Raw genomic sequence first — 16,085 nt, 5'->3', positions numbered from 1 at the left:
CTCTGTGCTGTGCTGCCCAGCCAGTACACAGAAGTGCTGGAGCTGCATCTCCAGCCTTGGGGTATTATTCGCATGTGTAAGACCTCGGCGTTGTCCAGAGCTCAGGACCTGTGTTTCTTCTTAGCTTTCACAAGGGCAATACAAGTACAGCTTTCTCTTCTGTAACTACATGCCGACCGTGCAGGACCGGGGTCCTGGGAAAGCGTGGTGGTTCATTAACAGATGCATTGTGCTTCGAAGCTCTTCTATAACGTGACCTCTGTTATCAGTTTGACAGATAAAAATACAGCCATAGCAGATTAATTGCTCTGAGGCAAAACATCTTGAGAAATTGGCGTACACATGACTTTCAGCAAAGATATGCTTTCCCCATACCTCTGTCTACGCTGGCTATCCGCCAGGGTAATCTTGGCGTGTCCGTGAATCTCAAACATGACTAGAAACACTACAAGGTGTGTAATTAATTTTCAAGATGTACGGTGCATTCAGGTTGATGCTTTTGGTTCCAATTTATAAACCACTCTCAAGGAAATCTCAGGCTCTTTTCATAACTTACCACTGAAACTAAGCCAACATCTGTCTACTTTTAAAGTTTGCTATGAATACATTCAGTAAACAGAGAAAGACTGGGAAAGGAGACCTTTTTTCCACTAAAAGAGTGAACATCCGTTTGTTTCACTTGTTCTTTTCTCTTAATATAGCAGAGAATCCTTAACTTTTCTTGGTTAATCCAAATTTTTGTTATGCCATTTAATGGCTTTATTTTTACTTCATATAAGCACAACGGGCCTAATAAAAGTACCCTCAGCTAAATGCTATGGGAAGTGCCAGTCTCTTCCCAGTAAGGCTTATTAGATCAGTTCCACTGTTAGGTACTACTAGCCAGTTTTAATATAGGCGGTTCACTGAAGCCCAGGTCCAGCCAGCTGTTCCAGTTGGAGGGGAAAAAGATGGTATCATATGCTTCTGTGCAGTGCTGTTTATGAAAACTACGATGTTCAGTTTCCCCACGTGCAGAGAACTGGAAAATTTAGGTTAAAGGGACCTTGAACTCATCTGGTCCTACCGCCTGTTGAGATCAGTGTCAATGTCGTAGTTAGTTCAGGTTGTTGGGTCCTGTCCAGTTGGGCACTGAAAATCTCCATGAATGGAGATTACACAGTGTTTCTGGCCTCCTGGTCCAGCACATAACCACTTTTGAGGTGAAAATTCTTTGTATGGAGCTGGAATTTCTTGTGTTGCAACTTGAGCCCGTTATTTTTTTCTGTTTTCCCTATAACCCCAATTCAGGTAATGGGCAATTGTAAATAGATTCCCCGAAATGTTCCCATCGCCAAGCCAATGTAGTTCCTTCAGCCTTTTCTCCTCTCATGTGTGTTAGCCCCCCAACCTTCTTGTCTCTTATTTCCCTGATTGTGTTTTATCTCAGTCTGTGCAGTATTTCTGTGGCATCTTTCACAAACACCCAGACAAATGGTTTTACCAACCAGTGCTACAAATGCTGTCTTATTTTGTGAACCTACAGGAAGAATGTGGCAGAATGTGGAAGAATGTGGAGTTTAGCTCCTATTGTAGCCTTTGTAGTGTTTCTGTTTCAGCTGCATCATAAGAGTTCTAGTGGTATCTTTATATTCATCCTGAAGGAAGAAGGTGTTTATGCCCACCAACTCCAACATGCCTAAATCTGATTTAGGCAATACCAAATGAATTCAATCATCTTTGACCATTGATTTACCCTTTAGGAGGGAAGTGGCTTTGATTTCTTATCCCAGGTCAGATATAATTTCAATTTATCAGGAGGCTAGATAATTGCATTTCTAACCATTAGGTGAAGAGACTTATCCAGCTAAAAGATGGAGATACTGTAAGGTCCGGGCTAAGGAAAAGGCTAAAGCACAAAGCTCAGGTTATATTAGACATTAGAGGAATCCAACAGTGAAAACACCACTGCCTGTTCCACCCTGTAGGAAGATCTCCTACCCAGACTTCTATATGCCAAAGTCAAATCTATAGGACATAAATCAGAGGACAGCTGCTTTCTCTGTCTCCTTAATGTCTACTGCTGTCCCCTGCTGTGGAGTGCACTCAATTCAATATCTTGTCTGGGTAGCTGCAGCCTTACATTCACTGGGAGGACAGATGAGCCAGAAGATGGGAGCACTGCCCCTTGGGTCCTGATATTTCTCCTCTTTCCTTGCTCCTCACCACTTCTGCTTCTGCAGAGTTCACCTCATCTGTGGCCCTAACAAGTAAACTGTGTGGAGGGAAAGGAGGCAGCAGCACACTCTGTTGCATCTCCGCTTGGAAGATCTTTGCATGTATCTGTGCCAAAGTGAGACTAAAAGAAAACAATCAAGGATGATCCCACTGGGAAAACAATTCCCTTTGAAGCCAGCTCTGTAATGGCATGGGACCTTGTTTGGCGGCAGGGGAGCTCCCTGGTGGAAGCACAGCAGTTCTTCCCAGACACCACTTGAATTAGCTCTGCAGCACATAGTAGCTCCTCGGCAAGGCTTACCTTTGTGTTTTGCTTTCAGCTAGTGACTGTCTTCTGGTGCTCTACTGAGGTGTTACTGTGTTACAAATAGCTTGTCCCTTCTTAGAAACAAAGCAACCCTCCCCTCAAATGCTTTCATTTAAACTTTTCAGATAAAGACAAAAAGCGTGCTTTTATTGCAGCTGGCTTTTGCAAAAGAAAAAGTTGAAGTTAAAAGAATTATCTGCTCAAAGAGCAGGCAGGATTAGCCAAATAAATAAGGAACTAACAAAGTGTGTTCATTGTCTACTGTGAAAAAGTTGAAGACAGCAAATGGGTATTTTTCAGTTTTGTAAATGAATTAACCTTCAATGGGCATTATGTGGGCCCTTCTGTGTGGTTTTGTTCGGTTTTTTTAAAGATGAGAATCTTGTTCTGGCTTTAATTATTTGTTTGATTTGTATGAATATCGGTGTGCCTTGCACTAGGGATTTAGTGGCCTTGCTCTGTGCAGTATATATGCTCTGGGAAGTACAGATTTGTTACGATGTTGTGTGTATGTTTGCTTATATGGATCTGAAAACAAAATCAACAGTATGCCTTTATTTCTTTTTCCAGCAATAGATGTTCTTCATCAACTGGGCCTTGTGAAAGATGTTCAACAGCCCTCAGAGACGACAGTGCCCTCAACATCATCTCTGTTACCTCAGGGTGTTCATCTAACCGTATCAGGAGTTGTACTAACTGGTGATGCCCATATTGAGTCCCCCATCGTTCAAGTCATATCATCAAGTCTAGGGCATCAGTTCACCATATTGGTTGGCTTGTACTCTTACAGAGTAAATAATGCTTTCCTTTTCAGTATTAGGAACAAAAGTAGACTGCAGTTTGGTGTCCAGCTGCTACCGAGAAAGGTAGTGGTGCACACTGGAGGGAAGCAGTCCGTATACTTTGATTATAGTGTTCATAATGAACAATGGCATTCATTTGCCATTGACATTAGAGACAAGACTGTCTCAATATTTGCTGAGTGTGGAAAGAAGTACTATAGCAGGGAAGTACTTTCTGAAGTGGAGACATTTGATTTGGATGGTTTATTTACCCTGGGAAGGATGAACTCTCACTCTGTCAGCTTTGAAGGAGTTATATGTCAGCTAGATATTATTCCCTCTGCAGAAGCCTCTGCAAACTATTGTAAATACGTGAAACAGCAATGTCGCCAGGCTGAAACGTATCGATCTCAGCTAGGAGCTCCACGTGTGTCAGATGGGCTGGATATTTTTCCAGAGATGATGATCAATGAGAGAAACCAGTCAGAAGGTATATCAGCTTATAGAAGGAAAGAAGCATCAAACATTCCTGTTAGCAATGTTGCTCAGATTCACTTTCTCCCAGAATACTTTGAGTCAAGAAATGTCTCTGCATCGGAGTTGGCAGGGGCCAAACCTCTGTTGCTGGAAGCTTGGCCTGAAACAGAACTCCAGGAGAATGTCAATCTGCCTCTTCATCAGCAGGAGATGAGCGAAAAAAGAAACATCACTAAAAGTCCTCCAGGATCACATTCAAATACTTTAGATAATACCACAGAAGATATAGGCAGACAAAACGAGCCTTCTCTGATCTCCCCTGTAAAACAGAGTAAAACCAAAAGCAAGGGAATGGATGAAGCAGAACAGCATTTAGATGAACCAAGCAAAAAGCAGCAAATCTTCAACACAACCCTGTACAGTTTGCCCACTGACCTCTCTCTGGATAATCAACTCAGTCCAGGGCAGGAAGGTGCATTTGATGCTGATGAGACTTATCACACGGAAAACAGTTATGAAATTGGTATTGATAATTATGCTTATGACTATGAAGATCTTGACAAAATGTTTGAAATGGGAAGTGTCAGAGGTCCAAAGGGGGAAACTGGACCTCCTGTAAGTTATCTTTACTATTCTTTTTCCTATAATGCAGCAACATACATTTAACAGAGGCTTTGAGAGAAACCTCGCAAAGCATGCCAAAGCTGTGACTGCAGCTTCTCCCGGCTGTACTGTACAAATGTTTGTCTGCCTTAAGTATGTCTCTTTCCCGCATGTAACTTTGGTGTAAGTGTTGTATACTTTTATTTACTGGCAGAATACAGAGACATTCAAGACACTCACATTCTGGTGAAGTGGTAGGCAACCCAGACTTCTGTAAAATTTGAAATGCAGCCAGATGTGTGTAACTGCTACACTTAATAAAATTACAGGATAAATTCATACAGTACACAAATGTAGACACTGATCCATGAAAAGAATAACCAGGCTGTTTGGAAGACTGACAGGGTTTTCCCCCTTGAGCAATACTATCAAAATTCATAATTGTAGAATGAGACCAATTGCAGAATCTAGACTGGTAAAACCATTTGTTACCCTAACCCAAGGTTATGGGGTCATGCAAACCTGCACGTAAAATGATTTTCAGAACAGTCTTACAAGATTTTGTGGCATTTTTTCAGTTCACAGGTTAAGTGATCCCTGAAACTGTTGCAAATCCACAGTAGTGCTTTTAATAGAAAAAAAATAAAAATCCGTTTGTCCTTTCTCTTATGCACAAGGCTCATAAACTTTTTAATACATAAAAATGGGAGCAATATATATGAAGCTATAGACAAGAAAGAACAGCAGTTCCTGCTTAGCCTGGGAAATATGATAGTGCTTGTTTGAGCTTTTGGTTAAAATTTTTAAACCATAGCATAAAGTAGATAATTCCACTTGCCTTTTTTTTTTTTTTTTTTGAGGGGATGTGTGCTGTGCATTTGCGTGGTTATTACTGGAAAGCAATTTGATGTGTGTTAAGTAGCTGCTAATATTTATTTGAATATGTCCATAAATCTATTGCATGTATTCTTTCAGCACTGAAATATTTTTTTCTTAAGGTAGTTGACAACTGAAAACCTATTTAAAAGTTTGATTTTTTACTCTAAACAGGATTCAGATGCAAAAGGATTGTTACACAATTGAAAAATGTGTTAAGGAACTTATGTTAGTCCAGGGGTGCTTTTGCTTAATCTTTTTTAAATATGAAGTCAGTCTTTTTTTTTTTCTCTTTTTGTCCCTTAAGATAGTATTTATGGGGTCATATCACTAAGTATGTAGCTGTCATCAACATGAGGTTAATGTCCATTTTTGGTGCTTAGGACGTTTAGTAACTCCTAATGGAAGCTTTTAATTTTAGCATGTATCTTGTACATTGTGATTTCAGTCAGTTACAGCCAAGACAGTTAAATCCATTCTTTTTTACATGGCACAGAAATGGCTGCTGATAATGCTGTTGGTTGTTTGCGTTACTAAGAAACTCCAAGCAAATTCTCTGTTTTTTTTTTCTAGACAGACACTATACATAACAGCATGAAAGATGACAGCTGGTTTGGAGACTTCAAAGATGTCTGTAGTACCATTTTCTGTGTGCCTCTTACAGGCTAGGGATGCAGAAGTTTGTCTCATCTAGGAAGGCAGTTAGCACAGACCTTGGGTTTGGTATAGTCTGTAGCAATGAATATGGTGCATTTGTACTGAAGTGTTTTGCTGGGTCAGGATTTAAATGACATGCCCAGGGTTTTAGAGATCTGGGGCAGAGGTGGGATGTTAATCTAGACCTTTGTGGGCACTAGTTTGGCTGATGGGGCCAGCAGCACCCACTGGAACAGAGGCAAAGCTAAAGCATTGTGCTGCCAGAGAGGTGGATGCCAAAGGGAGATGAGGCCTCTGCATGGCCTTGTCTGCACAAGCTTTTGGAAGGAATTGTGCTCCGTGGAGGTTGCGTGGCACAGCACCTGCCACTGTTGTCGGCCTCGAACTTGAAGAGGTGATCTTGGTTTGCTTTCTCAGTCTAGCACACTGATGTAGAGAAGACCAGAGATAATCCAGTTTTTATGTGTGACTCTAACACTTTAATACATAAGTACCCACAGAGTCTTATCGATGGGAAGCCTAAAAAAGCAACACTGAGGAACTTGCATGCTTGTCTTGCAGCAAAAAATTCTGATGAGGCATGAACCCCCCCTTTTTTTTTCTTCTTTCATTATGTTGTGGTTGGTTTGAATCTTCTTTCAAGATTTCAAAACAGAAATAATGTTCGTTGTATTGGGGTTGACAGGCAAGAACTAGCTTTTGTAGTTCTTACACTCCTTAGCTTCATTTTTGTTTTTAATCATCTACCAGAACTGAATCTTGCCTTTTACAATTAGGCCCCTTGTATTCCATGATCCCACAGCTGTGGAATTCACCCACCACTGCAAAGCAGGGCTCCAGAATTCACGCTTTCATTTATGGATAGCATATGGAAAAGGGCACCTATTTCTTCAAAACTATTAAGACCCTGATTAAAATTCTAGTAGTTGCAATGACCAAAATCCCCTACAAAAATACGAAGTGCATTTAAAGTGGAACAGTGTGGTCTCCTGAACCACTAGTTTAGAGGGAAAGCTGTTCGTTCATCTGACGAGCCACTCTTTTTTTGTGTTGCAGAGGATGTTGGCACTGTGTAAAGATTAAAAATAAAAAATAAAAATCTGGTGTGTATTTTTAACTGCTTAACTTCTATTCTTCATTACACAGTCCTAAAGCAGTTTGCAGTAACATGATACGTAGAACTACGCTAGTAGAAGGAGGGTTGCTGTGAGCTGAAGAGGTGTTTAGGTTAGTTGCTGGTAGGTAACTGCATCTACAGGCCCATCTGCACAGGATTTGGCCTGAGAAATCAGCTAGGAATTATTTTTCTCTATTGGAAAAGCTTTCTGGATTATGAAAACCCTCAGCCAGGAGGAGAAGTAGAAGACCAGAAGGTGGTGTTCCTTAGTTGGTGAGGAGAAGCAGTCTGGAGATATTGCCAGGAGGAAGTGGAAATGCAAGCCCTGCATTAGGCAGAACTGAGTCCTGGGTAAGATGCTCTTCCAACCCAGAGGTGTGAGAGCGAGAATCTTGAGAGAAGGCGGTTCAGAGATCCTAAATGTGGTGCTAAATAAACAGCAAGTAAGGGTAGCATCAGTTACCCTTTCAATCTTAGCTTATTTCACTTATTTTACTTACCCTTTCACACTTTAGCTTATTTCACTCTTAGCTTATTTCCCAGCCGAACAAAATTGCTTGCTGAGGCTCTCCCCGGCCCCAGGGGATATATTGAGCAGTTAGTGACTTCCATGCATTTTCTCTCTGCAGCTAACCCTCACGTTTCTCTGCCCAGGCTGAAAAGTCTTATTTCTGTAGCTGCTGATTCAGATAAAAACTTATTATAGCTGTTTTATTTTTAGTAGCAAAAAGATAATGTTAGTCTTAAATATGTAAACATTTAATTTAATTCTCCTGAAACTGATGCAGTTTCCCTATCTTCTACACAACATTATTAAAAGGCTTTAATCCATAACCCAAAGCCGTATATATATATTCCTCTGATGTTGATGACATCGCTTTGGCTGTTGTAGGAATTCTTGACAGAGAAAGGGAAAGACTTCCACAGCTGTAAAGAAAGGAGGTTAATCATACACGAGTGACTGCCTGCTCCAGGGCATTTGGAAAGAGAAGCATGCATTATTTTTTTTATCGTTTCCAGTGAAATGCAAATAAGCAAGAAGAAAAGATAGGTGGATATTCATGTTTGGTAGGATCTTTGTTGCTCAATAATTAAATTAATGTCTGTATGAAGTAATATGCTTTAAAAAGGTAGACAAAGCATGCTAGGAGTAGGGGAGTAGGTAGAAGAATTCTGAGTGGCAGACTCAGAATTCCAGATGGTCTAAAACTGATGGGGTGAAATTTAGTGCAATAGTACAGAAATTAAAAGTACAAATAGAGGATGGGGGAGTGATTGGTTAAGCAGTCAGATGAGGGGTGACAAAGTGGTGGTACAGTGCACTAGAGAATAAATGCATCTTACCGCTGTGGTGCTTGGTACGTTACCAGGAGTGGTGAGTATCAGAGACAGGCCATTTCTCTCCTGGTTTGGGTATGCTGAGGCTGCAGTTCAGAGAAGTGTCCTCAGTTTTGGGTGATGAGCTTTAAAAAGGGTGTAGACAGACTAGAAGGATTGCAGAAGGTTGCTGTAAATGTGGCACAGTTATAAAAAATATGATTCTGAGAAAAGGTTAAAACAGAAGTGTGTTTAGTAATGAAAGTAATGGACAAATGTTATAGTTTGCAAAGGGTGAGTTCATAAAGATACTTTTTGCCTGTTTACAGAAAGTATGGCAAGACAGAGCAGGAAATTTTAGGTGTGACTTAAGGAAAACACAGCTAATCAGAGCGATACCCGCACAATAGCACAAGTGATATTAGCAATGTTAAAAGTGGAATTTCCTTTCATGGAGAGTTTTTTAGAAGAAGTTTGGAGCCTGATGTTTCTGTGTACTTCCCCGCTGTATTTCAGGTATTTTGGTGATGATGTGCAGAAACACTCATGGGGTTTTTGTTTTGCCCAAGGACTACCTGCCTTAGGTATTTGATGGATCAAGCACTAAACTCATATGTTTCTTTAATTTGGCCTTTTACAAAAGTGCTTGAGGTGAGCTGAGGTTGAGTGGTTGGGATGTAGTCAAATGGCTTTTGAAGAGAAATTTCAGTGAATATGATTTAGATATTGAATGGCAACAGGATCAGCATATGCCTGTGTAGAAGTTTTAACTACTTAAAGCAGAATTTACTGCTGTGCATCTGAAATCTTACGGGCTTGTTATATGTAAATGAAATGTTTCCTATTACTTCTGGTGTAGGGCAAGTTTAAAATGCATGCATCTTTAGAAGGGCTTCAGTATCCTAAAAAACGTCTATGAAAGTTCACCACTACATTCATCCCAATGACCATTTGAAATGCAGTGAAAATTTCTGGAAGAGTAGCATCTGCTTGTACTATTTCATGATAAAACCATGAGTATTTGGAACTTGAGCATCTTTCTGCAATAGCTAAATGAAATTTTTTACAATTATTAAGGACAGTAAGTTGTATTACCTTTCTTAAGGTACATATGATCTGTTTTGAGCAAACTGATCTTACTAAATAAATGAATTTTAAATTTGCATCGGTAATATTTACACAAAGTAACTATTTTTTTGTTGGTGGTTAAAATGTCAAATGGAAAAAACCCACATTAACACTTTTAATTGCTTCAGGTTTGTTTAATTACTCTTTCCAGTAGTTGGAGGAAAAGCTATTCAAACAAATGACTAATTCCTTGGTCTAAGAGAGGTTGGCTCGCTCACAGATGTTGACTTCTGAGGCTTGCATGGATGCCTAAGAGGCATAAATAGCTTCCTAGCTCGTATAAAAACAGTCATGCTGATTTGAAGCTGTAGTTGCTTTCACAGGTTGAAGGAGTACGTAGGGTGGAATAACTTCTTACTAGTCAGAAAAGTGTTTGCAGGAAGACTTACGTGTGCTCTACTAAGTACTTTTAAGGAAATGTAGAAAGCATCTGAAACAGGGATATGGAAGAACTTTGTACCCCAAATTGAAAAAGAACGCACACTAGTTGCAACTATTTTACTTAAAAAATATAATATGTTTCCCTTTGTAGTCCCAGAATCATTTTCTAAGAAAAGTGCATCTCCTAACTTACAATTTGAAAGGAGATACTAGAGAGCATACTGCTTCAGCAGTGGCAGGGTGGGAGCTCTCTGTGCCATTTCAGGTACGTTTTTGACCTGGACAAGAACACCAGGCCAAGAGCTTTCCATGAGTCTGTCTGCTACATTTTGTTGTTGTTGTTATTAAACACAGGGTTTTTTTTACATTAGAAAAATATGAGGATGCTAGTGAGCATTTATGCAGTCAGGGTGAATAGCGTGCTTCCTATGCTAAAAGTATCACACGTTACGGTTTGACCTAAAGACCAGGACTGTTACACAGATTTGTGTCTTCCAAATTACACAGAAAGGGAAGAGCAGAGTATGGGTTTCAGCATAACTTAATGTGGTATGTATGGATATACAAATATTCCCAACTATAAATGGGCAGTTGCACTACAATTAGACTCCTAAGATTATTATGATTAATTGGAGAGGAAAATTTTATTATTTTTTTTCTTCCTCAGAACAACAGTGTTTTTCCCACATTTGTCCAAAGTGGTCTGCATTTTGGACAAATGAATGTAATTGGCTTGACAATGCCTAAAGTCTATAATCAGCAGTGTCTTCTCTGCCAGTGATGTTATCTTTGCAAGGAAGAAGAAATACAGCTTCCACAAAGCTTTAGGTGTTTAAAAATGCAACTCTTGTCATAATAAAATAATTTGTTGGTTGCTAATAAAACCCCAAAGGGTGTCTGTCTTTTTTCCCTCCTTCTCTCCCTCTTTTTTTTCCTTTCTTTTCTTTTAATTAGGGTAGATTTTAGTATAGAGCTCTCATTTCTATTTGAGTACTGTGAAGTAGATACAGACAAGGAAAGGTTTCTGTGATCAAAACAACTAGATATACAGAGGGTGGTACACTGTGTAATATTCTTAGAGTGACTAATAATTTATTTGCAAAAGATACATCTGGTTATACACTAGCATTTTTTAAAAATCTGCATTTTCTTTAACGAGAATGATATTCATTATATACAAGGGCAAACATGCTACCAGTTATTCTTATCAGAAGCTTTTATTTTGCTTCATTTGCCTGTGTTTATTTTCTTCTATTTCATGTCTGTCTTTTCTGTGAGGTGGTATCCCATTTTTTTTCCAGTTACTTCTGACTTTTCTAAAATGTGTTTGGCATGCCAGCATGCTTATTAACAAGGCTTAATAATTCTCTGCTCTTTGTTTTGAAATACACTGCAGTTGCTTGTTTCTAATGCGTGAACTGATCTTTTCTTCCTTTAATACAAATACACTTAAGTAAAAGTTAACTATCTAGATTGTTAGCTACAGTTCCTCTGACATACGATACTTTCTAAACAGAAATCTGTTTCGGAGTCAGATTAAAACCACACGTGCTTATAGTTTGGGAATTGGTTTTCAAGTTGAGGTCTGCATGAGCAGAAAGTCATCGGTTAGAAGAACTGGTGTCATTCAGACTTGTGATGCTTTCCTTGTATTGGGTTTTAGCCTCAATTGTTTTGATTTTCTATCACCAGGGTCCTCCAGGTCCTCCAGGTTTACCTGGTCCATCAGGAAAGAGAGGTCCGCGGGTGAGTAAAACGGCTGTGTTCTTCTGCAGCATTAACCAGGTCACCAATAATGAAACTGGAGTTTGCATCATTTTCTTTTTCTCAACTTTATTCATACGCTTGGTGATTATGAAAGTGTATGATTCTTAACATTTGGCAGATAGGTTAAAGTAAGGCAAAGCAAACAGGGGTTTTTTTTCTGCTGTGAGCCTCCAGCATAGTTAATTCTGTGTATGGGTGCGTACGCAGAGCGCGGTTACATTTGTACCTAGCTTTTGCTGCTTGCAGTGTTAACTTTTATTTTTTCCATGCTGCTCCCATCTGCTGCAGTGTAAGGTCATGTTCATTTGTGTTTGGAATGAGGGGGAGTGAGCAATGCATGCCGTGACCACAGAGGAGCAGGCAGTGGTTACAAAATTAACCAGTGCAAAACATAGCCGGGGAGGGGGGGAATCACTCCCAAAAATCTGTTTTAGTCTCTTGTGTTACAGCGGCTTGATAAAAGGGGTGATAGATATTGGGGTAATTTGCCCAAGAAATGAGCTACAGTAGCAAACATTGATTTTTACTAATTTTTTGGTATGACTGGGCACACCCCAACATGAGTGGGGACAGAGCACAGGCTTTGCCGCAGTGAGCAGACACCCGCGCCACAGCTGCCGAGAGCACGTGGGAGAAGCCTGTGCCACTGCAAGGACTAGTTAACGGGGCAAAAGAGGGTAAATCTGTGTTTGCATAATTGTATACAAAAAAATATGCCTGAGGAGTCCCTGAGGTCATGGTTGATTTGGGGGCTTTTAGGGGAATGGTAGCTGGAGGGAACAGGTGAGGATTTGTTGTGTAGATAATTTCCGGACATGGTATTTGGGAATGTAAGTGTTTATGGCTGGAGCACACTCATCTAGGCAAATCGCAAGTGTGAGATAAGTTTCTATGAAGGCTCAGCAGATCTGTGGGAGGAGTTTTGACTCAGCCTTTGAGGAACGTTTAAACAAACTGCTGCTCAATAGTGTGTTGAACATCCTGTGCTTTGCTGGCTTTCAAAACTTGGTCTGACTGGGTAGGAAAGTGCACTGGTCAAAGGGGCCAAAAAACAAACTGATGCTTTAGAGAAGTAAGAGGCAAGGGAGTAGATGAGACATATTTAAAAGTATAAAATGAAAAGCATTCCTTCAAATCTGTATCTTCCTGGCTTCTTGGATCCTTTTATCAAATTATCCTTCTACATAAGAGCTGACAACTCTACAACTCAGCTTTTTGTGTTGGTGTTGCATAGTGCCTCTGTCAAGGATATGTCTGGCATCAGAGGCAGGATCCCACATACCCAAGTAGATCCGCACAATTGGGAAGTCATCTTTGGTTTAGAGGAGTCTGCCTGTATGTTTAAAGTCATGCCGGTTGGTGAGATCTCTCTTGCTCACTTGTTGTTTGTTTGGGGTTGGACACTTTGGGCATGGTATCAATGCCTGATTAATGGCTAGAGATTTCCATTAAAATCTGATCTTGATCTCTGTAATTCTATGGTAGAGAAATCCACATCTGACAGTTAAAGTTTTCTGAGAGTCTTGGCTTGTTCTGAGTTTCTCAAGAATGAAATTTCAGCCATTTCAGAATTATTCAGTGATGAGATGAAATTCCCCTGATGCCTCTCATTTCAGGAGGACACTCCTGCACCTCTGTGTTCCAGTACTACGCCCCAAAATAATAACATTGCAAGCAGCAAAAGCTTGAAGCTACTGCAGCTATGTTGGCACTTTCTATTTGTTTCCTTTTTCCTAAATCCCTGAGAGCGCCTCCAAAATTGCCAGTGTGCAAATTAATCTCTCAAACAGCACATGGGATTAGCATTTCTGTGGAGTTATGTCAACATTGTCATTAGTGAGAGGGAGCACTTAACAGATACAGCTTCCCATGTTACTGCAAGGTATAACTGGTAAATTCAGCCTCATGTAGGGGAAAGACAGACGCTGACTTTATCTGTTGTTAGATCACTGAATATATGAGAAAGCTGAAAAGGATTCTTATTATTTTTGGTATCTGGATTAATTGTTTGCATGAAATTTTGGCCTTAGTGAATTCAACAAAAGCTTTGTTGCTAATTACCTGGGATAGGTCCTTCAGTGTGTGGAAGATGAATAGCTGCTGATAGCCACTGCAGCAAATGTTTTCCCTAATGTTTAGTTTGTCAAGGAGTGAGGATTGCGGAGTGTATTGCAGGAACAGACACTTATCCTGGAAGGCGTAGGTAGACCTGATAGCCTGTTCTGTTCCTGGAATGGTTTAAGTCCAACTTCTTTATTAACGAGCCCATTTTCTACACTGGCTGTGGGAGGATCAGGTTGGTGAAGAGTTTTTGTCTGTGTTTTGTTTGGAGAAGGTGGAATACATTGCTTTGAGTCATCTTTTAAGTCAGTGAGAACTGATCCACTTCTTTCTCATTGCATTATATAGCTGGGTACCTCAGAATGTGATTTTTATTTCTTTTTTTTTTTTCTGATTTTATCTCTTACCTTCAAGTTCTGTAGCTGGAGAGCAGCGTTGCAGTGACTGTGCACCAAATACCTGGAAGACAATAGAAATTAGGATTATTTTTTTTACAAGAAAGGGAAATACTTGACTTTGACTTTTTTTAGGAAGATGTACATGTTTTATTTCTTGAGAATCCTTTGAAAATCTCAACCAGTGCTTCTAAAAGCAGCAATGATGCAGTAAAATGACTCTCTGCAAACTGTTCACACTTGTCCCACTCCTTTTTTGTTTTTTTTTTTTATAGGGTATTCCAGGACCACATGGTAATCCAGGTTTGCCAGGACTGCCAGGTCCAAAGGTGAGTTAATTTTTCCATGTTGCCATGTAAATACATGAACTTAATGACTTTTTGGAAGACACAGAACTGTTTCCTATAATAGAAGCAATTGGCCTTCTTTGGTTTACGGATGGAGACTGTTACTATAAACATATTTTAATTAAATGTAATCAATCAAATTTAACTTCACATAAAAAAAAATAGTAGTTTATTCGGGGGGGGGAAAAAAAAACCCTGTGTGTGCAGAATGATGACTTGGAAACTGTTATCTATGCAAATAGTGTGTACTTCCCAAAAGAGTTTCTGTAAATCAGCTCTGCCTGTTTGATAAACTGGAATTTAAGTGAGAATAAACATTTAATTGCTGTGACCTTTTGCCTTGCTTAAAAAAAAAAAGGAAGAAAAATAGTCTGTCATTCTCTATAAATTCCTCTTTTTTTGGTCAGTGCCCAACCTTTGATATTCAAATACTCTAATATTTCAGATGTTATCACTTAATTAATATGCTAGAATAATTTTCTGAAGATTTATGGATGTGATATTTAAAACCAAAGACAAAATACTAGACTGGAAGCTCAAATAAAACCCTTCAAACTTGTGTAACATAGACCCTTTAAATAGATTTGACAGATTTGTGCAGTCGTGGAATGCCTTCAACTCATATTTAGTTTAAGCAATTTGATAGATATGTTAGGAAAAAAACAGCAGCAACCATGATTTGTTTTAGTACAATTCCTAATGGCAGGAATCTGACCTGTCTTGACAGGTGTTAAAAAGTGCTTGAGGACATAAAAAGAAATTTAATAAAGCTTTCAGTGTCAAACACTGTAAAACCAAAGGACTCTATTTTTTGTGTGTGCTTTTATTATTATCTATTTCTATAGGAACAGTTAAACTTAGAGACTCATAATTAATTTTTACTGTACTTATGCTGGCTGTATAATAGAATACATCTCTAGGAAAATAATTGTAAACAATTTCTCCTAGGATTTGTTTTATAATGTATTTTCCCCCTCCACTGGATCATAATTCTGATCAGTTCTGTAGCTGTCTCCATGATTTTAAGACTAGCAGGAATTGTATGTGTGTGCGTGTACCTATATATTACTAGGTGCTTAGTGATCTCTTTCATTTCTGTTAGACTATAAATTGTCTTTTCAATACAAGTATCTTCTGAAACACTTGTCTTTAAATAAAAATTAGCCAGGTGCTCACCAAGGTTTGACTTTGAGGATCCAGTTGACCCGCACTGACTGTAAGCTGAAATGAAACACGCTTTTGTTTGATCTTAAAATATCATAGACGAGTTGCAACATTTTTCTGGCAGTAAATTAATGCAGAATTTTATTCTGCCTTTGAGATGCATGAGTTTTTCCCTCCTGTGCTGAAGCATCCTTTATGCACTTGCTTTTGAAGCATGGAACAACATTAGCTAATACCCTTACAGTATAGTATCCAGTCCTGAGCGGGTGCCAGCAGTTCCAATCGATAACTGATGTCCCTGGCATTTAATTCCTGATAAACAGTTAGTGGGTGTTTTTAAAGTAATTTAAAAGTATTCATGAAGTTTGGCTGCATTCCTGGCCCTCTGAAAAAATAGATTAGTTAAGAAAATCTAGTTTGTGGATTCTGGCACTGTTCTAACTACACTATAAAGTTACATAGATTAAATAATGAAGTGCTTTATTTTAT

General features: G+C 39.3%; 1 protein-coding gene across 1 annotated transcript in view; it reads left to right on the top strand.

Moving 5' to 3' along the window:
- Window positions 1–16,085, top strand: part of COL24A1 (collagen type XXIV alpha 1 chain) — a 149,560-nt gene that overhangs the window by 10,731 nt on the left and 122,744 nt on the right. Inside the window, exons 3-5 of the mRNA XM_063344940.1 lie at window positions 3,095–4,398; window positions 11,555–11,608; window positions 14,361–14,414. Of these exons, the coding sequence (XP_063201010.1) occupies window positions 3,095–4,398; window positions 11,555–11,608; window positions 14,361–14,414 (1,412 nt within the window). The remainder of the gene's footprint in view (window positions 1–3,094; window positions 4,399–11,554; window positions 11,609–14,360; window positions 14,415–16,085) is intronic.

The sequence above is a fragment of the Chroicocephalus ridibundus genome, chromosome 8, assembly GCF_963924245.1.
Source record: "Chroicocephalus ridibundus chromosome 8, bChrRid1.1, whole genome shotgun sequence".
Taxonomy (NCBI): domain Eukaryota; kingdom Metazoa; phylum Chordata; class Aves; order Charadriiformes; family Laridae; genus Chroicocephalus; species Chroicocephalus ridibundus.
Note: the sequence above shows the minus strand (reverse complement) of the source record. Positions and strands in the feature narration are given on the sequence as shown.